Source organism: Furipterus horrens, unplaced genomic scaffold (genome assembly GCF_987537825.1).
Source record: "Furipterus horrens unplaced genomic scaffold, mFurHor1.1.pri manual_scaffold_6, whole genome shotgun sequence".
Taxonomy (NCBI): domain Eukaryota; kingdom Metazoa; phylum Chordata; class Mammalia; order Chiroptera; family Furipteridae; genus Furipterus; species Furipterus horrens.
In genome coordinates, this window is record NW_028327176.1 from 192,746,435 (window position 1) to 192,773,820 (window position 27,386).

Below are 27,386 nucleotides of genomic sequence, written 5' to 3' on the forward strand. Positions count from 1 at the left end.
AGAAGACCAGGAGCGTGGGCCTGGTGAGCTGGGGGTGCGGGGTGGGGAGCAGTTGGAAGCCACATGGAAATCCCTTCATATTTTAGCACCGAGAAGATTCAGCTCTTTTACAACACTGCTTAGCCTCCTCTCGTCAAATGTCACGGAACCCGTGTTTTCTCATTACTCGTTTTACTCATGTTAGCAACGCCCGGCGAGGGCGTGTCAGGCCCACGCCTAGATTATGCACACGTTTACTTTCTCTTCATACTTTTAACTTCATTTCATTATTTAGCAGTTTTCCTTTAGATGAACCTGTAACTTTTGGGAAGAGTTTAAAAATGTACGGTGACATACATTCATACATCATACACTTCTGAATCTCGCCCTCGCTATTCACTCTGAGCCAGGAATAAAAGTGTGTTACTTATTGCTGAGTCGTGGGAGTCGGAGCCAGAGATTCCCGGCCGCTGGATCAATCCCACCGAGGCCCGCGATGACGCAGTGACACACGGAGATGCACGGCTGTGCTGCAGGCCAGCCCCAGTCTCAGGGGACGGTCCGCCTGTCCCCACTGCATCGCTCAGACAGCATCCAGCAATAACACACTGTCTAATAATCCTCAGGAAGTGGGAACAGGCCCCGTTCACAGAAGGAACCCTAAGGACCAGGTTGAACAGTTGGCCTTCGGCTGACACATGTGAGGCCGGAGTCCCAACCTGACCGAGGCAACGGGGCGCTCATCCAACCAGGCAGAGACACGAGCCCATGTGGGTCCCAACCCTGGGCCTCGTGCCAGGTCCTTGGCCACACCCACAAATTCTTCCCATCTGAAAGTTTAAAGGATGCAGAGTGGAAAAGGCCCCGATGGGGCAGGCACTCCTCCGGCAGATGGGATGGCGTCGCGTAGCCGGGAGCATCGGGCGGCTCTCCCGATGGCCTGACAGCCCCCCGGTCATGCAAGCAGGCGTGGGCCTCTGGTGCAGCGTCACCCAGCACATTTGCCTGTGCACATCACCACCAGCAGAACGACATGACAGCCCAGCCACCTGCTCGGGAGGCCGGTCACACTCTGGCCTCCAGCGAAGTCTTTGAACCCAGTGACTCCTCTGCGTCGCCGACACTCAGAGAAGCGGCTCTGCCCAGGGCCCCGCTCCCATTGAAACAGGCTCTGCTCTCTGTCGTGGGGAGGAGGTTGCTCATCAGGCCTAAAGCTCAGGCCCGGGCCTCTGTGCCCGCACTCTCCTGGGTCGTCAGAGAGAACCCTTCGGGCAGAGCACTGAGCACCGGCACCCGGGCTCAGGAGCCAACGCGCACTCCCGGTGCAGTGCCGGGCCAGGCTGACCCATGACACAGCTCGCTCAGCTGCTCCCCACCCAGCTGTCCCCCGCAGCCCAGCAGCCCAGGGCACCCCCAAGCTTTCAGAGTAGCGGGTAAATTAAAACAAAACCTAGGGCGGCTTGGTTGCCTGTCCCTGGGCTCTGACATGGGGATGCGCTGGCTTGGACATGTCCCTCTGGGGGTCTCTCCAAGGCTGGGCACTCACGTCCTCACCCTTTGCAGCTCGTGGGCTGAGCCTGCTGGGCCCTGGGTGCACGGCTGCTCCTCGGTGCCCCCTGTGTCCTTAGCAGAGCTGAGGGCCCCCAGGGTGGTGCCGAGCATTTGAGAGGAAGAGCGGGTGGCAGTTTGGCTGAAATGGATGGGAGGCCGGAGGCAGCGGGAACTGTCACACGGTGCCAGGCAGGCTATGGCCAGGGCTTCAGACTGTGATCTTCAGGTGGGAGGGCCCCTTGAGGGGTTTGAGCTGCAGGACAGTGTGTCAGCCCTGTGAGGAACAGGTGACAGTACTCTAGGGAAGGACAGGGAGTTGGGGACAAGTGAGAGACAGGTGGGGGCGTGCCTCCATGACTGGACCCAGGGAGACTGATGGGCGAGCTCCCAGTGAGCAGGGGTGACCGGAGCAGGAGTGCAGCCAGTCACAGAAGCTGGGACTGCAGCCAAATCCTAGCAGGTCGGAAGGGGACGTCCGAGAGGCCGTGGGCACGTCACCTTGCAGCAGCGGAAACTTTACATTTGTTTGATCCACACCTGTCTCCTCCCTTGCCTGGGAACCGACTGCAGGACAGAAAAACCATGTCTGTGTTTGCTCACCACTGTGTCCCCAGCATGACGGGCTCAGCTACTGCTGGAGGAGCTGGTGTGTGACAGAGGGAGTGAATGAAGGAGTGAGTGAAGGTGTGAAGGAGTGAGTGAAGGTGTGAATGAGTGAAGGTGTGAATGAATGGAGTGAATGAAGGAGTGAATTAGTGAATTAGTGAATGAATGAAGGAGTGAATGAATGAAGGAGTGAATGAATGGAGTGAGTGAAGGAGTGAATTAGTGAATTAGTGAATGAATGAAGGAGTGAATGAATGAAGGAGTGAATGAATGGAGTGAGTGAAGGAGTGAATTAGTGAATGAATGAAGGAGTGAATGAATGAAGGAGTGAATGAGTGAATGAATGAATGAAGGAGTGAATGAGTGAATGAATGAAGGAGTGAATGAATGAGTGAATGAGGGAGTGAATGAGTGAATGAATGAAGGAGTGAATGAGTGAGGGAGTGAATGAGTGAGGGAGTGAATGAATGGAGTGAATGAATGAAGGACTGAATTAGTGAATGAATGAATGAGTGGAGTGAGTGAATGAATGAATGGAGTGAATGAGTGGAGTGAATGAGGGAGTGAATGAGTGAGTGAATGAGTGAATGAATGAAGGAGTGAGTGAATGAATGAGGGAGTGAATGAATGAATGAATGAAGGAATGAATGGAGTGAATGAAGGAGTGAATTAATGAAGGAGTGAATGAGTGAGTGAATGAATGAAGGAGTGAATGAGTGAGTGAATGGAGTGAATGAGTGGAGTGAATGAAGGAGTGGAGTGAAGGAGTGGAGTGAATGAATGAAGGAGAGAATGAATGAAGGAGTGAAGGAGTGAGGGAGTGAATGAGTGAGGGAGTGAATGAATGAGGGAGTGAATGAGTGAGGGAGTGGATGAGTGAGGGAGTGAATGAGTGAGGGAGTGAATGAATGGAGTGAATGAATGAAGGACTGAATTAGTGAATGAATGAATGAGTGGAGTGAGTGAATGAATGAATGGAGTGAATGAGTGGAGTGAATGAGGGAGTGAATGAGTGAATGAGTGAGTGAATGAGTGAATGAATGAAGGAGTGAGTGAATGAAGGAGTGAATGAATGAGTGAGGGAGTGAATGAATGAATGAAGGAGTGAATGAATGAATGAAGGAGTGAATGAATGAATGAAGGAGTGAATGAAGGAATGAATGGAGTGAATGAAGGAGTGAATTAATGAAAAAGTGAATGAGTGAGTGAATGAATGAAGGAGTGAATGAGTGAGTGAATGAGTGAGTGAATGGAGTGAATGAGTGGAGTGAATGAAGGAGTGGAGTGAAGGAGTGGAGTGAAGGAGTGGAGTGAATGAATGAAGGAGAGAATGAATGAAGGAGTGAAGGAGTGAGGGAGTGAATGAGTGAGGGAGTGAATGAATGAGGGAGTGAATGAGTGAGGGAGTGGATGAGTGAGGGAGTGAATGAGTGAGGGAGGAATGAATGAAGGAGTGAATGAATGAGGGAGTGAAGGAGTGAAGGCGTGAGGCATGAATGAGTGAATGAAGGAGTGAATGAAGAGTGAATGGGTGAATGAGGGAGTGAATGAATGGAGTGAATGAATGAAGGAGTGAATGAATGAAGGAGTGAATGAATGAATGAGGGAGTGAATGACTGAGGGAGTGAATGAAGGAGTGAATGAATGGAGTGAAGAGTGAATGAGTGACGGTGTGAATGAGTGAGAGCGTGAAGGAGTGGAACAAATGCATGAAGGAGCAGATGAAGGGACCTGGGTTCAGCTGGAAGTTCATGGAGAGGCCAGGAAATGGTTAATGATTCTTTACGTCACTGATATGGTTTCTTCACTCAACACACGTCCATGAAGTGCCTACTAGCATCACATACCAGACGTTGGAAAGCTTAAGGCCCCGTAGGAGGGACACTCATGCAAAAAATAAGCCTAACCAGGCTCTTGTGACCGAGGTGATGAGGACCCCCGAAGCTTGATGACTTGGTGTTGACAGGTTAGGGCCATTCAAGGTCCAGGGAGTGTGGGCGCAAAGGTCTGGAGCACAGAGGGCCCTTGGGAGGCGCCTGGCACCCCTGGGCACCCTGAGCTGGACGACAGAACTTGCCTTGTGAAAGCAGGAGCCCCCGACGGTTGTAGACACGAGCTTGGCTTTGGGCCCGGAGGATGGAGGGCGCCGGGGCGGAGGCCAGGCTGAACCGCAGATGGGGGACGGGCCGTGTGGGGAAGGGCACAGGCAAAGGGGCATCTGGGGCTGTGAGGGGGAGGGAGAAACACCGGTGGGTCGGAGGGTGCCGGGGAAAGAGTGACGTGGAGAGACAGAGGGGCTCAGGAGAGGAGGCCGCGGCCGCGGGACCAGCTGCTCTGAGCCTCGGGACGAAGGAACGGAAGAGGCCATGGTGAACACCCAGGCTGCCGCCGCGGCGGGCAGACAGCGCCACAGCCGTGCCCGGTCCAGGTTCATCCCGTCTGCGGCCCCGCTGCTGTGGCCTGTGGGAGACTTCCAATGGCCTGCAGCAGGTAAGTCACCCCATGGTGACCTTCCGGTGAGTGGTCTAGGTGAGTCTTCAGAATAAAAGTATTTGGACAGGCAGCAAGTTCGTGAGAGGATGACATTTATTTAGAAACTCATACTCTGTACGTTGCAAACCCATAAACTCCAGCCTGGCTCCGTCACTCCCGGACGCTGGGCGGTGGTCAGCTGACTTGCTGGACGTCCACTTGTAAAGTCCTGGTGCTGGACTGCGTGGCTTTACGCGGGCTTCCAGTCCTTAAGCACAGCCACAGCGGTGACCCCCAGAGCAAGTCTGGGTTGTTGATTCGATGACTCTGAGCAAGTTCCAATGGGCTGATCAAACCCTAAACCTTTTTCTTTTGTACCTGAAATTAACTGATTTTTTTTTCATTACACTCTTCCCCTCTGCTGATGAGGTTGTGGACTGGAAATTTGATAAACCAGGAAAAAGCACATAGAAAACAAACCAACAACTCCGTGATGGCCTCCTCTTGCTGAGAGAGCTGTGGAGAAGCCAGGACAGGCCCCGAGGCCGGCAGACGCTGCTCCTGCGGGCACCCTGGCCCGTTCCTGCGTGGCGGGGCCGTGCTCACATTTTCGTCTGCGTCTCTCCGGCCTCGGCCAGGCTGGTGGCGTCCGCAGCGCGGGGCCCGGCCGGACTCCCGGCCTCCAGGCACTCGACGACCCCGTAGGCCAGGCCGCTCAGACACAGGAGCCCCAGCAGCACGTAGAGCTTGACGCTGACGCAGAGGGCCGTGCTGTACCCGAAGGCGACCGTGAAGCCCAGCGCCTCCCAGAGCCGGTAGTTGGCAAAGGCGGCCTCCTTGTTCTGGTCGAAGAGGACGCCGTAGAGGACTGGGAAGGAGAGACCCGTGAGCGTGGGCGGGGACCAGCGGCGAGGCGCTCACCTGCTGCCCCAGCGCCCCACGTCCTTGGCAAAATCAGGGTCTTTCTTTTCAAAGCACCAGGCCTGCTATGCGGTGGGTTCTGTGGTGGAACGGTGACCTCCTCCCGCAGCAAAGGACAGTCCCGCATACAGGAAACTAGGATTTGTGACGAGTCAGCCCTGGCACCCGTGGGTACAGTGTCCCCACCAGGCCTCTGCACTGACCGCCTGCCTGCGATTTCTCTGTCCTCCGTGACAGCTCCCCAATGGCCCCAGGGCCCCCTGCCTCTCACGCCTTCCATGCCACGCACAGCACTCCCGCCCCCCTGCCCCCCCATGGCCTGTGCTCTCCCCGAGGCAGCGAGAAGTCTCGTTAAATGACCAAGTAGACACACGGGTGGACAGTAATGTCGTGAAGCGAGTATGGCCCAGCAGGCGGAAGGCCGAGCCGTGTCCTGCTGGGCGCCACGCTCCATCTGAGACCCGGCGCACCCTTTCAGGGGATAAACTGTGATGCAAGCACCGGGGACGGTCCCGGCGGGGGCTGTCCCTCCCTCATCTCCCCCTGTCACAGTCACAGCCCAGGTCACCCGCATCTCTGCTTGGAAACGTCAGTGCCCAGAAGACGTGCCTTGGCATCTGGTTACTCAGCTGTTCGCCCACCGAGGGAGGGACTCGGAGGTGAGGCCATGGGGCAGAGAGAAGACGGAAGTGACACGTTTCAACAGCCTCTGCGAGCAAGAGTCTGGGGCGCTGAGAGGAAGGTACCCCTCTTGTCCAAGAGCCTTACTCTCATGAAAGGAAATGTGCCCGCCCTGGCTGATGTGGCTCAGTGGACGGAGCACCGGCCTGCAAACCAAAGGGTTGCCGGTTCGATTCCCCATCAGGGCACATGTGTGGGCTGGGGGCCAGGGCCCCAGTTGGGGGTGTGTGAGAGGCAACCACACATTGATGTTTCTCTCCCTCTCTTCCTCTCTCTCTAAAAATAAATAATTTTTTTTTTTTAAAGACAGTAAATGTGCAAAGAGAATCTAATGACAACGTCTGGGGGTTTTGTCAGCTGCTAAGATAATTCTAAAGACATCTTGTCTTTCTTTTGAGAGTGACTCTTAAAATTGGAGCCCAAGCAAGACGCTAGTGAGGAAAGTCCCGGCTGAGACGCAGTGGCTGCGAGTCCCAGGGGATTTCACGTGCTGTGGGAAAAGCCCGCCCAGCGGCACCGCCCACTGGTCGTCGGACGGCAGCAAACGCACCCGACGACTTGAATATTCCAGTAACCTGGGCAGCTTTGAGTTGATGGCTTTGCTCTGCAGGTTTGTGTCTTTGGGGGATTTGGAGAGTAAACTTAGACTGTGATCATTACAAACCACTGTGCTCCCTGCTGTCTCCAGGTCAGGTTCAGGGCCAGGTCAGCCTCTGAAGTGGCCACGAGCTCCTAAGTCTCCTGAGTTCTTTCACAAGCTCAGCCTCTCTGGGCCTCCGCAGCCGTCTATGCTGCGTGAAGAACTGGACATTCTCTGAGTCTGGTCCTGAACCCGGACTCCTGGTGAGGAGACCCACCAGCAGGGAAGTGGCCCCGAATGCCTGCGGCCCTCGCAGTCAGGATAACCTCCCTGTGTCCGGGGGGATGCGGAGCTCGGGGTGGCGGGAGAGTCCTCCCTACCTGTGGTCTTAGAGCAGGACTGAAGGCACCCAGCACCCGGTGGGGGTGGGGCCCATTCTCCGCCTTCCCTCCTGAGCCGCCCTCTAATCAAAAGAAGCTGGGCCTGGGCAAGAGGCGCCTAAGGACCCTGACTGCACCCAGAACTGCCTTTTAGGAAAATGCGGGGAAGGGAATCTGACAAAACCACTTGCCCCATTCGGGGATATTCACGGTGACTTCGGGTCCTGTCTGAGGGAGGAGTTGGCAGAGCCGGCCAGGATCAAGCAAAGTCAGGCTTTTGGGGAAATTACTCGTGATTTGGTTTCTATTGTGATTTAAACACCAGGAAAGCAACACGTGAACTGTGAGATTCCAGCAGTGAAGGGGGCGGTGGGCAGCGGGGAAAGACACTGACTGGGAAGAAAAGGAAGTCGGCTAAGAACAATGTTTCAGCAGCTCTGAGGTTCCCTCCTGCGAGCAGGGAGACGGAGCAGGTGAGGCGGTGGGCGCGCAGCTGTGGGCACACGGGTGCTCATCTGGTTTCCACCCCGTTTCTAATCAATGAGCGCGGCCCCTCGGAGGAGCAGCTGATCCCGCTGGAGGTCAGCCAGGAGAGTTCCAAGAAGGGCCTGGAACATGTGGTAGTCCCAGAGAGTAAGGAGGGCCTTCAGAAGCATGGGGCACGTCTAAAGGACACACATGTCAGCGAGAAAGAGCTCCCCACAGCCGAGGCTGGGGCAGCAGAAACAACCAGATAAGCAGCGTATCTGCAGTCGTGACCGAGGACACAGTCACAATACTGCATGTCATCTGTGTAGGTCAACAGCCCCACACGGGGGGAGGGGCACGCACTCCCTGTAGAAGAATTACACACGATTTACGGGCTCGCTCCCCCTGGGGGTGGAGACTGGTGGCCCGTGGTTATTGCCAGCCATGGTGACCGTGGAAGGGAAGGGCTGCGGCCCTGCGCTGGGGAGCCTGGCAGAGACCAGGTCGCCCGGCGGTCAAGGGTCACAAGCCGTTGGGGACCCCCAACTGGCGTGATGAGGAAGGTGCTTCACTCTGGGATCTTCCTCCCTGAAACCCATAACCTCAGCCAACCCAGATTAAGGGAAAATCTGCAAACTGCCGTATTCCTCCAAAGCATCAAGTTCATGAAAAACACGGAAAAAGAAACCTTTTTTCAGACTAAGGGGAAGCGAAGACTGATGCCACGTGGCCCCCCGGATGGGATCCTGGGGGCAAAAAGGTGCCGCAGGAAAACCGCGAGGACTCAAATGAGGCCCGAGTTTCAGGGAGGCCAGGAACCCACGTTAACATCACAGTTTTGACAAATGCGCCGTGTGACATGCGGGGACACAGTGGCTGGTCCATATGCAGGAACTCTGCACTGGCTTCACAAATTTCCTGTAAATCTAAAATTATTCCACAGTGAAATGTTCTTTCTGTTTTTGTTTTTTAAAAGCCTTGCTCCCAGGCCGACCTGTCTGCCCGCTTCCCAGGGAAGCCCCGCGGGTGGGAGTGGCCCTGTGCTGGCCCCTGTCCTTGCACGAGAGCCATGGCCCCGGGGCCAGGCCGCCTCACGGGGTTGGAGAAGGCAGGCGCAGGGGACAGGGCACACATGAGACGTCAGCTTCTGAGTCTGTCAACCGGGAAACAGCTCCCTTGGCAGCTCAGGGGCACAGGAGTGTTTTTAGACGAGACGTCCTGAATCTCAGAGGCAGCGCACTGGCGTGTGAGGGTTGCTACGGCAACAGCACCCATCTGTCACAAACTGTCACTGTGAATAAGCAGACAGGAGCCACTGGCCCAGATGGATGGCCCCGCAGCTGGAGGCGGCCCGGAGCCCGGCAGGAAAGGCCGCGTGGCCGGCGGCGGAGCCCCCATGACGCTCTGAGCTGCACACCTGTGACCGTCAGCGGTCACGTGAGACGCGGTCACAGAGAAGGAGGGCAGAGTGCACTGGAGGGCATTCAGCTCATTCACTAGGAGAGTGTGTGACTCCCCGATTTTCTCAGAGGAGAGACACTCGTTCAGTGAGAATAGCATTAGACCCCAACTTGCTGTGAAAAAAGAAACGGGAGCGGCGCTTGGGAGGCGGCGGAGCGGCGCAGAGTCCCCAGGGTCTACGTCTACCAGCACGGAGGCCCACGGGTCTGGGACAGCCGGGCCGCCCGGTCACTAACACGTCTGCCCGCTGACAGCACGACTCGCACAGACCCCGCAGGGACCTGTCAAACGTGGGAGAGTGACCACCTCCCCACAGGGTCTTTCCTGGAGACACAGTGCTTTTCGCCTCTGCAAACCGACAGAAATGCTCCGTTTTAAGTGAGAATCCCTCCTTCAAGTCTTTAGCCGAGTCATTCACTGGCCCTCGCTCCCTTGGCCACGACGAGACAGAATGAAGGCCGTTACTCCTACGTCTCAGGGAGCAAGAAAACCTAACATTTTTGTTACAATCATTTGAAACGCCCAGAGAACTGCTGCGGAGACTACTGTGCTCCCGGACTGCGATGTGCAAACACTTTTCAAATCCAGGTATTGCAGACACGCCCGCTAATATTTACGGACGCAACAGTGCCGCTGCGCGCGGCCGTGCCGTCGGACGCCGGGGCCTTCCACACGCCCTCGGGGACGCCGACACGCTCTCTGCTGACACCGCTTGGGTGAGGCGCGGACGTGGCCTGCCCCTGCCCTCCAGGCCCGACGCCAAGGAGAGCTGGAGCGGGTCTGTCTCTCTCTCCCCCGAGTCACAATATCGTTTCCGTCCTTCCTCCCAGGCACCGACCTCCATCCAAACACACCAGGTCCCAGCCCTGAGCTGAGCGCGTGTGTCACCTGGTTCGGAACGTCATGAAAGCCCCCCCGACCCTCGCCAAGCCTCTGCTCTGGCAGAAATGATTGTGAAAATCACACCCTAGAAACCCCCAGCACCGGGCTGGCTCGGAGATGAGTTCTCCGCTGCTGTGAGCCGGCAAAACACAGAAGCTAAGGAAGGAGCCGCCCTGGAGCCTGCGCCCGAGACTGGGGAGGCCGCGTGGGCCGGCTCTCCTCACGCAGGGGCGCCAGCCAGGCCTCCTGCCCCCGGACCCGTGGCCTGCTAGGGGACTGGCCTGCCCGCTTCTAGTCCCTGGCTGTTTCCCGGACAAGGGCCAAACTGATATCTGCAGATAAGAGGCTCCCTTCCGAGCCAAGGCCAGCTCCCAGCGGCCCCGGGTGTCTCCCCAAGCTTCCCGAGCCAGGAGCGCAGGCGGCCGGCCTCCAGGACTCAGACACCCCTCCGCTGTGCCGGGCTGGAGCTGGGTCTGGGGACCTTCGTCCCTCTCATATTCAGCCTCCTCCTAAACACGGCCCCGCAATCACTGTCTTGCACGTGCTGCCCCCCAAACCTCTTCGAAAGCTTCTCAGCTGCGGCTCAGCTCACCTCACTGCAGAGAGAGGACCGTCGTCGGCAGCAGCCAAAGGCCTCACTGGGACTCCAGGCGTGTGGGTGGTGCTGACGCCACACCCGGCCTCCGCGTCTCCCCGGGGGCCCGAGCAGGGGGTTCTCACCCACCCCATGCCCCCCATAGCTGCCCAGGTAAGGGGACTGGGCCAGCACCTGTCTCTGGACTGGGGACTCACCATTGTTCTGTGTCTGCCAGACGGCGTCGGCCACGCCCCACAGGCCCGAGAACACGAAGAACACGGCCAGCTGGCTGGGGGTTGGCTTCCACAGCAAGAGGGCGATGATGCAGGACAGCTGGGTGGCCGCACCTGCATGGGGGTGGGGCGGGGAGGAAACCGCAGGCAGTGAGGCCACGCCAGCAGGCGCAGCTCCGCTGTGTTCTCCCGCCGCCGCTGCACGGGGCGATTGCTGTTCCCTTAAACACGCCACGTGCGTTCTGCAGGTGGGCCTGACATTGGAGGGGCAGGCCAGTGTGCGCGCACTGGGCGGAGTTTGAGCGCAACTCTGCACGCCTCTGGGCCCGTGCGCCGTTGTCGGGGGAGCGGGGGGGTGGGGCAGCAGGGTGATGAGTCGCAGGGAAATCATTGCCTGGATGGAGGAGCCCCCAGATTATGAGGATTCAGGCCCGGTGAGAGAGAAGGGCTTGTTCCCTGGGGCAACGGGAGGGGTGTGCCCCCCTCACCACTGTAGAAGCTGGTCCTCACACCGGGTGGGGACCACCCAGGCTCCCTGCTCCTGACGCGACCTAATGGGTTGGATTTCTGCAGCCGCTGTGTCACCAGAATGTAGTGACTCAACTGCTCTTGACCCTCCAGGAACCGCTGACCACTTGGGTCCCTGCGGCTGTGTGGCCTTGGGACGTCCGCTCACTTCTCCGTTCCTCAATTTCCCCGTCAGCAGAGCGGGCAGTGTCTGTGCTGCCGGCTGACCGTCAGGATGAGATGAAGAATGTGCCAATTACTGGGCCCCGGTTGGCTCCGCTGACTGAGACCCCTCAGACCTTGACTGGGCTGCCAGGTCCCTGCTTGGTTAGCTCCCTGATTTCCCATTCCTCAGTGTCTCTGGCCCTTCTTCCTTCCCTTCCCGAGAAAGAGAGGTGAGCTCAGCACAGAGCGGAGCCGGTCAGCTTTGAAAGACAGGTCTTTCCGGCGGGTGTGGTGTGGGGCAGGGCCCTGCGGCAGTGGCTGCACCCAGGGAACGCAGGTCACGTTCCTCAGGAGCCATCGCTGACCCCTGGCCTTAGCCGCGGCCAGAGGAGGGGCCAGGCACCCCTTAAGTGCCTCCATGAAACCCCGCGCCCACCCCGTGCCCAGCCCTCGGCACGCGCCACCAGGGGCTGCCCCCCGCGGGATCCCGCTCGCGGCGCACCACGGGGCCAGATGCCCACCTACCGAACGCGTAGAGAGGGGTCCTGCCCGTGTACTGGGCCGCCTTCCCGTACAGCAGGGAGCACAGCGCGTTGGTGGCCGAGAAGCAGATCATCACGTAGCCCACAAACGAGATGCCCAGGGCGCAGGTGATGTAGGACTGAGGACGGACCCAGAGCCAAGTCAGAGCCTCCTCGAGGCTGAGCTCACTCGGGGGGCCGCCCAGTGGGGGGGGGATGGAATCAGGGACCCAGCTATGCTAACGCGGTCCTGCCGGTGACAGCTGTCCCACTGAACGGCCCCGAGCCTCTGTCTCGTCCCGCTGCCGTGCTGGTGCGTGCGAGGAAGCCCCGGCTGTGAGAGCGAGTGGAACGCCTTGCACAGACGCCGGCGCCATCGGCGGCGTCCTCAGCACGGACACGGGTCGGTCAGCCCGTTGAGGAAGGACAAGGGGGACGAGCAGGCGGGCGCAGCGGGCTTTGGGGCAGGGGAACGCTCTGTGGGGGGCTGTGACGGCGGGCACCCGCCTGGTCCCCTCGGCCACACCCGCAGGACTCTGCACACCCAGGGGACACGGGGTGCACGAAGGATGCGGGGCGGTCAGGCTGTGAGGACGCAGATTCTGAGGTGGCAGCCCACATAGCCTCTGGGGGTGGGGGGACAGTGGCGGGTGTGGCGTGGGGACAGTGCTGTGCGGGAATGGCTGTGCTTCCCCCTAAAAGGGCCATGAACAGTGAAGTGCCCTCGATGGGGGCGTCACTCAGTGAGTTAAATAAACGTCTCATTCCCTTCGGCTGCCAGTAGGTCCCACGCCTGCGCGGCCGCCCCTGGGTCCCACACCTGAGCGGCTGCCCCGGGTCCCACGCCTGCGCGGCCGCCCCTGGGGACTCACACCTGCGCGGCCGCCCCCGGGGTCCCACGCCTGCGCGGCCGCCCCCGGGTCCCACACCTGCCCGGCCACCCCCCCGGGTCCCACGCCTGCGCGGCCGCCCCCGGGGACTCACGCCTGCGCGGCCGCCCCCGGGTCCCACACCTGCGCGGCCGCCCCCAAGCCCCACGCCTGCGCGGCCGCCCCCGGGGACTCACACCTGCGCGGCCGCCCCCGGGGACTCACACCTGCGCGGCCGCCCCCGGGCCCCACGCCTGCGCGGCCGCCCCCGAGTCCCACGCCTGCGCGGCCGCCCCCGGGGACTCACACCTGCGCGGCCGCCCCCGAGCCCCACGCCTGCGCGGCCGCCCCCAGGGACTCACACCTGAGCAGCCGCCCCCGGGGTCCCACGCCTGCGCGGCCGCCCCCGGGGACTCACACCTGCGCGGTCGCCCCCGAGCCCCACGCCTGCGCGGCCGCCCCCGGGGTCCCTCACCTGCGCGGCCGCCCCCGAGCCCCACGCCTGCGCGGCCGCCCCCGAGCCCCACGCCTGCGCGGCCGCCCCCGAGCCCCACGCCTGCGCGGCCGCCCCCGGGGACTCACACCTGCGCGGCCGCCCCCGAGCCCCACGCCAGCGCGGCCGCCCCCAGGGACTCACACCTGAGCAGCCGCCCCCGGGGTCCCACGCCTGCGCGGCCGCCCCCGGGGACTCACACCTGCGCGGCCGCCCCCGAGCCCCACGCCTGCGCGGCCGCCCCCGGGGTCCCTCACCTGCGCGGCCGTCCCCGAGCCCCACGCCTGCGCGGCCGCCCCCGAGCCCCACGCCTGCGCGGCCGCCCCCGGGGACTCACACCTGCGCGGCCGCCCCCGAGCCCCACGCCAGCGCGGCCGCCCCCAGGGACTCACACCTGAGCAGCCGCCCCCGGGGTCCCACGCCTGCGCGGCCGCCCCCGGGGACTCACACCTGCGCGGCCGCCCCCGAGCCCCACGCCTGCGCGGCCGCCCCCGGGGTCCCTCACCTGCGCGGCCGCCCCCGAGCCCCACGCCTGCGCGGCCGCCCCCGGGGACTCACACCTGCGCGGCCGCCCCCGAGCCCCACGCCTGCGCGGCCGCCCCCAGGGACTCACACCTGAGCAGCCGCCCCCGGGGTCCCACGCCTGCGCGGCCGCCCCCGGGGACTCACACCTGCGCGGCCGCCCCCAGGGACTCACACCTGCGCGGCCGCCCCCGAGCCCCACGCCTGCGCGGCCGCCCCCGGGGACTCACATCTGCGCGGCCACCCCGGGTCCCACGCCTGCGCGGCCACCCCGAGCCCCACGCCTGCGCGGCCGCTGCGCGCCTACCCTCGTGTACTCCCCCGCCAGGAAGGCCTGCGCGAAGCCGCTGTACAGCGGCAGCAGGACCAGGAGGCGCAGGCGTCTGTCTCGGAGGAGCTTGAGGGTCGACAGCAACGCGGAGCGCACAGGCGGCGTCCCGCCTTCACCGTCCTGCCGGGCGCCCCGTAGGGGCTCCAGGAAGAGCGCCACCAGCAGCACCGCCAGGACTCCGCTCCCTGGAAGGGCCGACGGCCGGCAGTCAGCCCCGGGCGCCCGCGCCCGCGCCCACCGCACGCTGTCCAGCACGGCGGCCGCAGCCCAGAGAGGCCGCGGGGCGCCCGGGGCGTGGCTGCTCCGACGCGGAAACAGTGTTCGTGCTGGGCCGCCGGTGCCGAGGCAGATGGTCCCGTCCCCCCGGGGCGTGTGCGCACCGGCCGGCGGTCCCCGCTTTCGCAGGCGGCACCTGCGCACCATCCGGCGGCGCACGCGGGGCGGGGCCTCCCAGGGCCGGGGGGCGGGGCCTGGCAGCCAGGGGCGGGGCCTTGCAGCCGGGGCGGCGGGGCCTGGAAGCCGGGGCGGGGCCTGGAAGCCGGGGCGGGGCCTGGAAGCCGCGCAGCACTACCTGTGTAGATGCCCAGCAGGGTGTAGATGAGCTCCCGGGAGGGACGCTGGGTGCTGTTGGTGGGCGCCACGGCCATCAGGCAGTCCCTGGCCCCGCAGGTCACGAGCTGCTCCTCGGGGATGGCGTCTGTGGGGCGGAGGGAGACGGGTGACGTGAGAACACGGGGAGGTGATGGGACTCGGGACGCGAGGAACGGAAGCGCCCGGTGAGGAAGACGTGGCGCACCCAAGGGGTGGCCCCTTTAACCAGTGCGTCAGGATGCGCTCCCCTGGGCACAGGTGTGTACACACGGTTTTAAGTCGGCCCCGACAAAGGTGTGATGAAGGTTTGTTACCTGTTCCATTACTTTCCCAACATAAATAAAACATTTCAACTTTTTAAATTAGTGAAGAAGCAAAAATGCGCATTGGAACCAGGTCAGCACGGCCGGGTTCTCACCGACAGTCAGGACCAGTTGCTTGACCGTCGGCAGGTCATTTCTCATCTTTTCCAGACGTTCGTTTCTTTACCCGCGAAAAGACGACAGTGTGAACTGTCACATCACAGGAGGGGGAAGGGAAGAAGGATTTTGGCTGCCGAGCTTCCCAAAGGCAGGGCTTGATCCAGGAGAGCGGACGGGAGGACTGGGAGGAAGAGCTAGAAATTGTCCCGTGGCGTCGGGAGAGTTAGGATGCCCCTGCTGTTGAAGGTTTCCAGCAAGAATGGAAGAGACCTGTGTCCTCTGCCCCCCGTGTAAATCCTCAGACACCGAAGGGCGCAGGCAGAAGATGGGTCCACCCTTGGCCGCCATGTCTGGGCCGGGTGTGTTAAAACGGCCGTCATGACATGTTCACATCAGTTAAGGAGTTAATGGTCTTAGGTGTAACATTTAAAACACTGGACAGTGGCCCTGGCCGGCGTGGCTCAGGGGGCTGGGCATCGTCCAGTAAACCAAAGGGTTGTGGGTTCGATTCCCAGTCAGGGCACAGGCCTGGGTTAGGGTGCAGCCCCTGGTCAGGGTGTGTGAGAGGCCACCCACCAGCGATCTCTCCCATGTTGCTGTTTCTCTCCCTCTCCGCCCCTCTCTCAGGTCAATAAGCCTGTCCTCGAGGGAGGATAAAAAAAAGGTCTGCAGTCTGTCTGCATTCCCTTTGACAACAGCTTCTGTACAATATGAAAATCCCATTAAAAAACAAAACAAAATAAAAACACTTGTCAGTGGATCAACTCAGGGGGAAAGTAAGTCACTTGAACCTGAGAAGACAGTGATGACTCCATGGACCCGGTTCCATGGGTGGTGGCCTCAGCTTCCGGGGGACGAGAGCATGAGAACCAGTGGGGTCCCTCAGGCCCACCCACACTGTCCCGGGGGGGAGCCGGGCACCAGCTGATGCTGAGGCCCAGGCAGGCTGAGAACCACGTCCTCGGGACCACCCAGATCACCTGCTCAAGTCGCGGAATAATGGCGTGCACCCCTGGGACTGGGGGCCCTCTCGGGGGTCAGCCCCGAGCCTGTTTGCTTTTACCTTGAGTGGGCGTCTGGCCAAACACCAGAGACGAGATCAGGTTGCCCCACACGCCAGACGACTGGAAGATGAGGAAGAAGATGCCGAAATACCGGCTCACGACATCCTTGCCCGGCTCCCCTGCCTTCTCTGCCTGTGCGTTTCCCATGACCGTGAGGTAGGTGCCCTGCGCAGACCACAGCGGCGCCGCCCCGAGGCCCAGCAGGACGGAGGTGGGCACCAACGTGTACCTGCAAGGGCGGTAGGGACAGAAGCTGCCGTCATCTCCTCTGTGGTCCCCTCCATGGGGGAGAAGGAGCCCTCACGCCCGGTGCCCGGAGGCATCGCGACGTCTGTGGACTGGCTAGATCATGGGTGCGTCACCCCCAACCAGCCTGAGGCTTGGAGAAACGAGCCGGGTAAGCCCCCTCTGGCTCGGTCCACTGGCAGGAGTGAGAGGCAGAGCCGGTGGCCTCCTTTGTGTCTGCAGGCTGGGGCGGCCAGAGGAGAGGTGGCCATGGGTATCCTCGCGTCTCTGCATGAGACAGTGATGGGGGGGGGGGGCTGACTGACTGGTGTTTGCCCCTCTGTGAGGTCTCTGTATGATGGCTTCATGGTGACAAGGAAAAGAAGGCTGTGGAGCCATCGTAATCAGCGTGGCCTGGGTGACAAGTAGGTGTCCCTCAAAGAAAGGCTTGGTGGGTGTCCCTGGGAGCAAGGCACATGGGGGCCGAGGGTCACCTTCCTCCTGGGAGCAGGTGGATCTCAGGGCAGGGCGCCCACCTTCTGTGCTAAGGATGCGGGTATGTTTGCTCCATCGATCCCTCTGCTGAGTCTCCCTGCAACCCCCCCCCCCCCCCCGCGCTTGGTCATTGTTCCTGCGGCCACAGGACTTCCTGGCCACCCAGGCCAGAGGAAAGGTCAGCCCAGGAATCGGGAGGCGGAGAGGGGACAGCAGAGGGGACGGAGCTACGACACGGTCCTGCGCAGAAGCTGAGCTCATTCTAATGGGGAGCGGCGGGCAGGGCTGGGGCGAGGGCAGCGTGTGCCACCGCTGCCTGGGTGGGGACCGGCGCCCGCCCCACACGGGGCATACCAGCTGGCGTAGAAGTTGCCCAGGGAGAAGGTCACGTAGCAGCTCATGGCGATGACGATGGTCCACTTGCAGCCCAGTGTCCTGATGAGCAGCGGCGGCAGGAACATGGAGGACAGCAGCATAGAGCCGTAGAGCGTGCTCAGCACCGCCACCCCCAGGCCCTCCTCGCTGTACAGGCTGCTCTGTGGGACGGAGAGCCCCGCTCAGAGGCGCCCAGAGGCGCCCGGCTGAGCGCACGGGGCTGCGGCTCACCGGCCACCCGAGCCCGCTGGCCGCATGCCGGCCGGGAGGTGGAGGGAAAGCGGGGCAGGGCCCTGGTCGGCCGGGGAGGTGCCTGCTCCCTGGGAACCCTACTGTCCCCCAAGGACAGCAGAGGCTGCTGGGGTGGACAGCGTGTCCAGGCCCCTGCACGAGAGACACATGTGAAGCTCCCGTCATACTGGGTGACCATGCTCACATCTTCTGTCTTCTTGTCATTTGTCCCTTGAGTACCTAGTGTAGCCCCATAAGCAGTGGCTAGGGGTCACACAGGGGACCAGAACCACACCCTTTTTTCTTTCTCATTTCAGATGACGGGGTGGGGGGACAGGAGCTGCCCCCACAGGGGCTCCTTAGTGGGGGTCTCTCCACGGGGTCCACAGCCTCACCAAGTCCTTCCAAAACCACCCACTGCTTTCAATGGAGCCCTTCCACACAGGGAACGGGTGTCTCATGCACCCCAACCATTCACAACGGGGCCCAGATTCCCGGGGGGCAGTGTCCACAAAAGCCGTGACCTTGACGGGCAGGAAACGGACTCTGCCTCCTCGTGGGCTCATTTTCGCATCCCCGCCAGCCCTCATTCATTCCTTGGAGCCTAACTGGAAAGAAGGCCAAGTGGGGGTTCACGGGGAAGCCGTGCCCATGAGAATCCGAGGCTGAGCCCCCACGTCCAGAGGGTTTGCCCCCGGGCACCGAGGACAGAAAATCCGAGCCTCTCCCTGTCCTGTGCTGCTGGTCCCGGCCCACTGTGCTTCTCTGGGTCACTGCTGTGCACACGGGGGGCGGGGGGCTGCTCCACGTCCCCCACGGACACCCATGCAAGACCACACGCGTGTGTCTGCAGAAACTCTGAAAATGTTCCTTACGAGGCTGCCCCAGGCTGCAGGGCGCAACAGGGAGTGAGCGAATGTCCCTGGGGCCTCACGTGCAGCTTCCCCAGACCTGCCTGGGGCTCCCCCGCACTTAATTCACAGATAAAGATCAGACTTAACGTGTAGCTGCCTGGGGAGGGCACCGCAAACCCACTCCAGAGAGAGCCCTTCAGAGAGACCGGGCGGGGAGACGCCCAGGGGTCAGGCAGGCGCGGACAGGTCCACGTTCCTGGTTCTGCGTAAAGCGGCCCCAGAACCTACACGACCTGGTGACCTCTGATACCTTCCCATTCCTACCCCTGGCCACAGAGCCAGAGAACTCGCAGTGAGTCTGCTTGTGTCTCCTTTAAACCACCGGAGGCAGACTCTCGCGGCCAGCCACAAAGTCAGACCTGCTCTGCCGGGCCAAGGGTCAGACACACGCCCTCCCTGTGCAAGCCTGCTGGGCTGTGCGACACGCCCGCCTGCCCCGGGACTGCGCACCATGCCACGGCCACTCTGGGGGGCTTGGGGGGCACGTTGCCCAGTCAGCAAACCCACGCTCCCCGTGCCTGTGATCACGGGGACTCGCGGGGGCCCGGACCCCGTGAGCGAGGCGCCCGCATACCTGCAGGCTCTGCAGCCCTCCATAGGCCGTGAAGAGAAGCAGAAACCCCAGGGAGACCACCAGCACGTTCCTCAGGCTTCTGTCCATGGTGCGAGGCCTGGAGTCACCCCCGGAGGACGCAGAGGGGCGCCGTGCCCTGAAAGAGCGCAGTGGGGCAGGGCTCGGCCGGCACGCTGTCCCCTCCCTGGGAGCGGGAGGCCCTGGTCACGAGGTGCTGGGAGTTAACGAGCTCAGTAATTGCAGACACCGCAAGGCACCGCGGGGTCATTCATTCACTCCGCTCCAACCCGCAGCCTGCTCCTCGGGGCAGAAGGCCAGGGCTTATCAGCTGGTCCGTCCTTGTACTTCTTCCCTGTTAGCTTGTGCTCGGTGGGGCCCTACAGCAAAGGGACGGCTCCATGTTGCAGCATGTAACTACTCACCATGTAACATCGCACACATGCACCATTATGCACACATCACAGTACCTTCCTCATTAAGAGGAGTTGTCAAGGGTGTATGTCGGGTGGCCGAGGCGGCTAAGAAAGGACCTGGAGCCAGAAAAGTCCAATTAAGGGCCTTTATTAGGAAGGAGACCCTGCAGTCAGGCGGGCTGAGTTCGAACGGCTGCTGCGCTAGGGAAGGGGCAGCGGGGTTCCTGAGGGTGTGGGGCAGACCCCCAAGGGCCGAGTCTCTCTGCTGGTCAGCTCCAGGCGTCCGGGGCATAGGTGTTTGCGAAACAGCAACGTCCCCTGGCTCGGGGCGGCTGCCAGGGGGCTTGTGGTCCTTGTTTCTGGGAAATGCTCAAGGGGGAGGGTCGGGGCCCTGGGCTGTCACTGGTTTTCAGCGCCAGGATGGCTGCGCCTCAGTGGCCTCTGACAACGGGAACCCCTGTGACCAGGCCTCTGACGGGTGACGCAGACACTCTTCGTGCCAGCCCAGGTGGTAGCTTGGATCCTCCGTGACCCGGTACGTTCTAACCCTGCAGACGTGGCGTGAGCTTCAGCCTTGAGCAGCGAAGCACAAACGCCTTCGGGAAGAGCCACCCCGATTGCCCCAAGGGCGACAATGTTAGCGGCTCAGCCTGTGTGACCGCACCACCTGCAGTAACCGAGGAACTGGGGAACGTCCCCGTGGGACCGCAGCGCCCGCGACGCCCACGCGACGGCCACGCGCCTGCCTGCACGGCTCCTCCTAGTCAGGATGGCGTCGCTGAAACGACTGCTCTGACCGTGGCTGCCTTTCCGCTCTCCCACCCGGCTCTTCCCCTTTCTCCATCTCAACGAGTGTTTCTATTTTATTTACTTTAAAGGTTTTTTAAAATAGAATTTTCATCTCCCACCCCCTTCCCCCAGCACGTTCTCAGTATCTATGAGTCTATGTCAGTTTTGTTCGCTCATTTATATTGTTCTGTAGGTCTCACGCATGAATGAGATCATAGGGTGTTTGTCTTTCTCTTGCAAATGGCAGATTTCATTCTTTTTTATGGCCAAGCAGAATTCCGTCTCATAGACCACACACAGTGGGACATCGGTACTCGCCGTCGGTTTGTTCCGGAGCGCGTGATGAGCGCCGAAACAGACCGGCACCGGGCCAGCTCTGAGCGCAGAGACCTTTTCTTCTCATCAAAGCGTGACGAGTACAGGGTTTGACAAGTTCTGAAGCCAGCGAGGGCCAAGGCAGGGCTGTGCACACGGCCGTGGGCAGGGGTCTGTCCAGGAGGTGTCCGGCCGCGTGCTGTGAAAAATAGACATTTGTTGAAGAAGATACAAGACACAAGAAGCATTGTACACAGGACAGTGACGCCTCAGGCCCCTTCAGAGCAGGCCCCTGGGACCTCACGCAGCTCTCCCAGTCGCCATCCGCTGCCCCGTCGTAGTTTCCTGCATCTCGTCGATGGTCTGAAATCTCTTTCCTTCCAAAGGTGATTTTAGTTTTGGGAAAAGCCAGAGTCTTTGTTGATGGCATCCGGTACACGTTCCACACTCTCGGGGGCTCTGCCTGTTGCCGGCCTTCCAGGATGTGGGTCACGGTCAATAGATGCTTGGCCGTCTTTGAAGCGTTTGAGCCCCACTTTTATTTGCACTGCACTCACTGCATCGTCCCCGGAAGCCTCTGAATCATCCAAATAGTTTCCGTGGAGGAATGTTCAAGCTTAAGGCAAAATTGGATGCAGATTCACTGCTCTACTGGCTCAGTCATTTTGAATGTGACGGCCACACGGTACACATGCTCACTCAATGGCACTACTGCCCCCACTGGCCAGTACAGTGATGTCATCACTGTTCACGCGTGTGCATTCCAGTCCCCTCTGATTGGCTGCCAGGTTACATCAATGTCATGCAACCTGTTCTCATATTAGCAACGGCTGGGTTTTTCCAGACAGACCTCACGTGTACATGACTTTTTCACTAGTTTCAGCCTTATCAGCAAAGGGCTGGGAGATGAGGGTAAAAATGACTCAAAACGTGACAGTCACCCCGCGCCTTAAAATCGACGTCGGCACCTTGTCACTGTGAGGAGGAAAGATGACTCTCCTGGGCCCGCAGTGGCTGCTCAGGAGGAAGACCCAGGGGTGCAGCAGACAGACGGTGCTGAGAGGTCCCCGGCCACCAGGTGTCGCTGTCTTGTCACCATCTCGTTTCCACCCAGGAGACCAAAGCCCGGAGACCTGAGTGATATAGCATCACATTTTATATCAGGCAACTTTTTGCTAAAAGGAGAAAAACTGCTGTAATTTAAAGGAAGTATAACCAATGGTTTTCTCTTTTAAAAGAAAGTCCTCATGTAAGCAAATGGGTATCGCCAGTCGATTCGACTTGTGCTGGTCACGCGTCAGACTCCATCCACGCCAAGGCAGACGTGTACAGCAAGGGGTGGGCGAATCGTTGCCCGAGTTAGAAACCCTCACACGGCGGCAGGAGGTCTGCCTGGTGCTTTTCAAAACACCCTCCTTCGCAGGACGCCGGCCGGGAAGTGTGTTCTCCTGCCAAGGTTCCGAAGCGCCTGCCCGAGGAGCGGCCCCTGCTGGCCCCGGAGGACACAGCGGCTGGACGGGGACCCTGGCAGAGCGGGGTGTGGAGTCGAGTGCGGCTCCCCTGGACCCACTGCCCCCTCCGCTGTCCCGCAGCACAGAGCCAGGGGGACGGAGGTGGGGTCCGCGGGCCTGGGGGTGCAGAGGCCTTGGCCGGGCGGGCTGTACCTGCAGCGGGGCCCCGAAGGGGAGCTGGTGCAGCCCCGCCCTCACACCCTCGGGGGGCGTGCGGGCCTCCAGGCCTCGCGGGGGCCGGGGTCTTCCCTGCCCGCTGGCCCTTTGCACTTGCTTCTCCCTGGGATGCCTGGCCCTGCAGCCCCATCTCCCGCAGAGTCCGCAGGACGCTGACCCATGGCAGCTGACGTCGCCTGCCTGCCTGCCCATGTGGCAACGTGGAGTGAGTCAGCAGAGGCAGAGGCGCCAGCTTAGGACACGCTCATGCACATGCATGCAGACATGCATGCGTGCAGACATGCACACGTGCACACGGACTTGCACACACATGTGCACGCACACCCCCGTTGTCCTCCAAACCGTCCCTGCTCCCCTTCCCATGAGCCTTCCGCTGCCCCCAGTGTGGAACCGGTTTGCACAGTCGCCCCGCAGCTGCAGGGCGGGTGCGACCTGCTGTGGGTATCAGTCACGGCGCAGCCAGGGCCCTGTCCCCACTGGGGTTAGTGCTGGTGGAGGAAGCAGACAGTAAACCAGTGATCAAGGAGGATCACGGAGACCCAGGTGGGGAGGCGGCTGTCCCCGCCGAGGAGCAGGTGACAGGATGGAAAGCACGGGGCGGCGGTTCCCTGAGGGCCACAGCCCGGCATGTCCGCCAAGGGCCAGGAGGAGCACCCGGCCACCAAAGCAGCCCTCGGCCACACGGGGGCTGACCTGGTGGGCGCCCACCACTCAGACCCCCCGGGTGAGGCAGCAGGTGGGGGCCAGCGGCTCAGACGGGACCCACGGAGCGCTGGCCGCTGAGGAGGCTGGAGAGCCGCCGAGGGCAGTCGGTCCATGGTGCCCAGACGGGGGGCAAGAGGGGTGAATTTTCCAGGCAGCTTCCAATGTGTTATGTTGTGCCTGGCAAAGCCACCGTGATGGGAAATGACGTTGGTCAGACTCTGAAGATAATTCGATGCCTTTGCTTCCACAACACAAACATCCACACTGAAAACTTGCCCGGAAGCCCAGCCCCCACCCCCTTGCCGGTGTTACCTGGCGCCGCAGCCCACTCGGCCTGTCACGGCGGGGCCACCGGCCTCCCGGCTCCTGGAGCCATCAGAGGTGCAGCCGCTGTCCCGGAGGCCGCTGTCCTCTGCAAGTTGGCAGGAGCTTGGGAAATGGTTGCAAAACACCGAGTTGCTGGCGCAAGGGGCCCGGCTGGCTTGTACCTTCCCATGTTCAAAGCTGCTTCTCTGGGAGGACCCAGCTCTGGGCAGGGCTTGCTGGGAGCTGTAGACAGCTGGACGGGAGCGGGCTCGGTGTGGCTGAGTGAGAATCTCCGCGTGGTTTCTGAGCACAAGTGCTCTGAGCTCATTTTAATGAAAAAGTACACGTGTGTGCACGCACGGATGTAAACACGTACACCTGCGCACCGGCACATAGAGCGTCTGTGAGGAGACTCACGGCACACGCTTCTCTGGACAGGAGAATTGGCAGGCGGAGAGACACATGCCGTCTTGCCACGGGATGCCCACGCACTATTTCCCATTTTTAGAAAGCACATAGGTTTTAAAGAGAATACAGATTTTAAAGGAAACAGATTTTTACCAAAAAATATCTCGTTATAAAGAACCCTGAAGATTACACTACAACTCCGCTGCATTTTTAGGCATCTGATTTCCATCACAGCTGGTTTCCGCGTGGCTCCCCTGGGGCCCCCCGTCCACGCCCGGGGTTTGCGTGACAAGCACGGACCAGCGCCCAGGCATTGGGCGTGAGGCCGCAGACGCCATGGAGCCGCGGCAGAGCCCTGCCCTGGGTGGGCCTGAGCTGCTGCCCTCACCCCTGCCCCGCACCCCACGCCGCCCTGCCCCAGAGCTGGTCCCCCGTGGCACTGTCTGGGCTGAGCTGGACAGGCACGGACACGTGGAGGGGACACTGGGGCAGCCTGGAGGGTCCTGCTGTACAACGGGACACAGGAAACACGGGGCCCAAGGGAGCAGCGGGAAACCCTCAGCCGGGGGCACGGCTCCCTGTCCCCGGCTCCGCTGCCCTCCCTCGGGGAGGCGACCGCATCCCTGCCTGTCCCACCCAGTCAGAAGCACTGCTTGTCCTGTGACAGGCCACCCAGTGGCGGCAGCAGCCAGGGCTGCGGAGCACGGTGGGGAGCGGCCCCCGCCCAGGTGGGGGAGCATCGGATGTCGTCCTGTGAGAACCGGGAGGGCTGTGGCCCGCAGGCGAGTGAGAGAGCTGTGCCCACAGCGTGTCGCGGCAGGGCCTGGCCTCCCTGGTCTCGGTTCAGTCACCCTGAGCGTGTGCCGGCGTCCCCGAGGCAGGACGATCCCAGAGTCCTGCTATCTGCCTGCGGGACTGGCTGCCGACTGGGAATTAACTGGGTGTCCCCGGTTGTCCCCAGCCCCCGGGAACCAGGATGTAGGGAGGGCAGCGGTGCCGCCCGCTTGGCCTCTCCTGTCCCCAGCCCGGTGCTGAGCGCTGGAGGGAAGACCTGTCCTTGTCACAGCCACACTCCTCCTGGGGCTGAGCTGCGACCCCTTCCTCGGCCACAGTGCTTCGGACACCTGCCCAGGGCATCCTCCATGCGGGGCCCCTGGGAGCCGTGCTCCCTGGTCCTGAGACTCAGGAGAAAACGTGACGTCAAATCTAAGCATCGTCACCACGCAGAGAAGCTCTGTCCTGGGCTGCGGCGGCAGGGGCGGTAGGGGCGGCAGGGGCGGCAGGGTCCTGACCGCCTCGTGCCCGGAGACAGAGAGGGGCACTCCGTGGCCAGATGTCGGCCCGCTGGCCTCAGCCCCATGTGCCGCTCTCAGCGTGGAGGAGACCTTTCTGGATTCGGTAGCACATTCAGACTCTACCAGAGTAAGAGGGAGCCAGCTGTGAGGACTGGCATTCGTGGACGGAGCCCCGTTCTGTGAGAGTCGGACCCCTCTCGGAAGGGCCCCGTGTCCCGCAGTGAGGCTGTCACTGAAGGCCCCGCAAGCGCCGTGCCTGGGGGCCGCTGCGCTATGGGCGCTGCTGCCCGCTGGACGTGCCTTCTTGGGACCAGACGCTTCCATCGAGGGAGCCGCCCCTTCCCTTTCTCCAGCAGGAGGGGCTCGGTCTGCACGCCCACTGCTAGCGAACGACAGCAAGATGACGTGTGTGTGTGCCTGTGCTCAAGCACGTGTGTGCACACGGGTGTGCGCGCATGTGTGGATGTGTGCACGAGTGTATGTGCCTGTGGATGTGTGCATGTGTCTGGATGTGTGTGCACGTGTCTGCATGTGTGTGCACGTATGCGCCTGTGGATGTGTGCGTGCGTCTGCATGTGTGTGCACGTGTGTGCCTGTGGATGTGTGCGTGTGTCTGCATGTGTGTGCACGTATGTGCCTGTGGATGTGTGCGTGTGTCTGGATGTGTGTGCACGCATGTGCCTGTGGATGTGTGCATGTGTCTGGATGTGTGTGCACGTATGTGCCTGTGGATGTGTGCATGTGTCTGGACGTGTGTGCACATGTGTGCCTGTGGGTGTGTGCATGTGTCTGGATGTGTGTGCACGTATGTGCCTGTGGGTGTGTGCATGTGTCTGCGTGTGTGTGCACGTATGTGCTTGTGGATGTGTGCATGTGTCTGGATGTGTGTGCACATATGTGCCACGGCCAGCAGCTGCCACTGCGCCTCATCAACACTGCTACCACAGCAAACCCGGGAAAGTAACAAACAAGCCTCGGCTGACACAGGATGATGCCCCTCCAGCTGCACCCTCTGCTTTATTTGATACCAACTGGTCTGTGTCCTGGGGCCCTGGCTCAGGAGCGTGGCTCTGCTCCTGGTCTCGCCCTCCCGACGGGCATCGTGGCCACCTGGCCATGTGCTGCGTCCTCTCAAAGGGCTGAGCTACGTGTCCGTGGCCATGAGGACATCGCACACACTCTCCTCGCTTGGAGAAGTAGAACAAGATGGACAAGCAGATAACAGAAAAGACCACTCTTCCGCAGACCTGGAATCCTAACCTACGAGTGTTATAACGAGCCAAGAGCAAGCTAACTCTGATGGAGCCAGAGTGGCACCAATACCAAAGCCTGGGTCGGCCGCTAATCACGTAGACGGTGATGAAAAGGAGGACACCGTCGAGTTAGTGAAACGAGGAGGCCACTGGAATGAGCCCTACCTCCTTCACTGCCCCCGTAGGCAAAATGAGACCAAAGCCTAAAGTGCCTCCAGGTTCAGAAGTCAGGGCCCGGGCGCACACTGTCACGGGCAGCCGACGAGGCTTTCAGGGACGGCCAGTCAGCACCGTCTGCACTTCGGTCCCGCCTCTTCCCTCTGTGCCCCGCGCCCCTGCCATCCGCAAGGACGCGCTATGCTCGCCGCTGCCTGTTTGAGTCCATCTTTGCTAAAACACGCTGTGGAAGCGCTGTACTGTGCCTCAGTTTACCCGGGCACAGTGCCTTCCGTACGTCGCCCACGGGCAGATGCTCAGCGGTGGGAACGAGGGGGGTCAGTGTGCACGGGCCTCGCATGCTCGCAGTCACGGCGCACACCTGAGCTGGTGCTGGGCTGACCCGACCAGGGTTGTCTGTCCCGTCACCCAGAGGGAAGCGGGGGAACCTGACTTTCCGTCTCTCCGTTAGGATGGCACTGCCCGGCCAGTAGGAGCTGCTGGTGTAGGCGGGGCCAAGCGCTTTTCCTGGGCCCTGCTGCGATCTCAGCTGGAAACTAACCCAAACAGGTTTCCAAGCGAAAACAAATGGACATTTATTAACCTGCATCCATGGGAGACACCAGGGGCACGTGAACAGGCCCTCCCAGCGGCCCCGCACTCAGCCTCAAATGTCACCTCCCATAAGGGCAGGAGGAGGAAGGGTGTGGAGACCGGTCCTGGGAGAGGTGCCACGGCCACAGCAGGCAGGGTGGGGCTGCTCGCCCTCTGCACCCCGACACTCCCCTGTGCGAGCCCCGCTCCCCTCCCGGTACAGTGAGGCTGCTCACAAGCGCAGACGCCCTTCCTAAAGCACCCCTGTCGTTCTCAAAAGAGCTCCAAAGAGTTCTCGTGCCAAAGAGGCGTATCGGGGGGCAACATACTCTGCCATCGCAGGGAAAGCCTTCCAGCACCCACGGTCCCCGCTC

General features: G+C 61.3%; 1 protein-coding gene across 3 annotated transcripts; it reads right to left on the reverse strand.

Moving 5' to 3' along the window:
• Positions 1-4,704: 4,704 nt before the first annotated feature.
• On the reverse strand, positions 4,705-23,373 carry UNC93A (unc-93 homolog A). 3 transcript variants are annotated; one of them, XM_090280083.1, is made up of 9 exons: positions 23,313-23,373; positions 19,091-19,467; positions 17,351-17,532; positions 16,276-16,505; positions 14,771-14,896; positions 14,176-14,384; positions 11,989-12,124; positions 10,774-10,905; positions 4,705-5,476 (listed from the first exon to the last, which is right to left on the reverse strand). In XM_090280083.1, the coding sequence occupies exons 2-9, from the start codon at positions 19,175-19,177 to the stop codon at positions 5,211-5,213; spliced, it is 1,368 nt and encodes a 455-aa protein (XP_090136209.1). In that variant the 5' UTR covers positions 19,178-19,467; positions 23,313-23,373; the 3' UTR covers positions 4,705-5,210. The 3 variants fall into 3 exon arrangements, with proteins under 3 accessions (XP_090136209.1, XP_090136210.1, XP_090136211.1); XM_090280084.1 differs by having other exon boundaries at positions 19,091-19,226; positions 23,313-23,367; XM_090280085.1 differs by lacking the exon at positions 23,313-23,373 and having other exon boundaries at positions 17,351-17,527; positions 19,091-19,180.
• Positions 23,374-27,386: the final 4,013 nt, after the last annotated feature.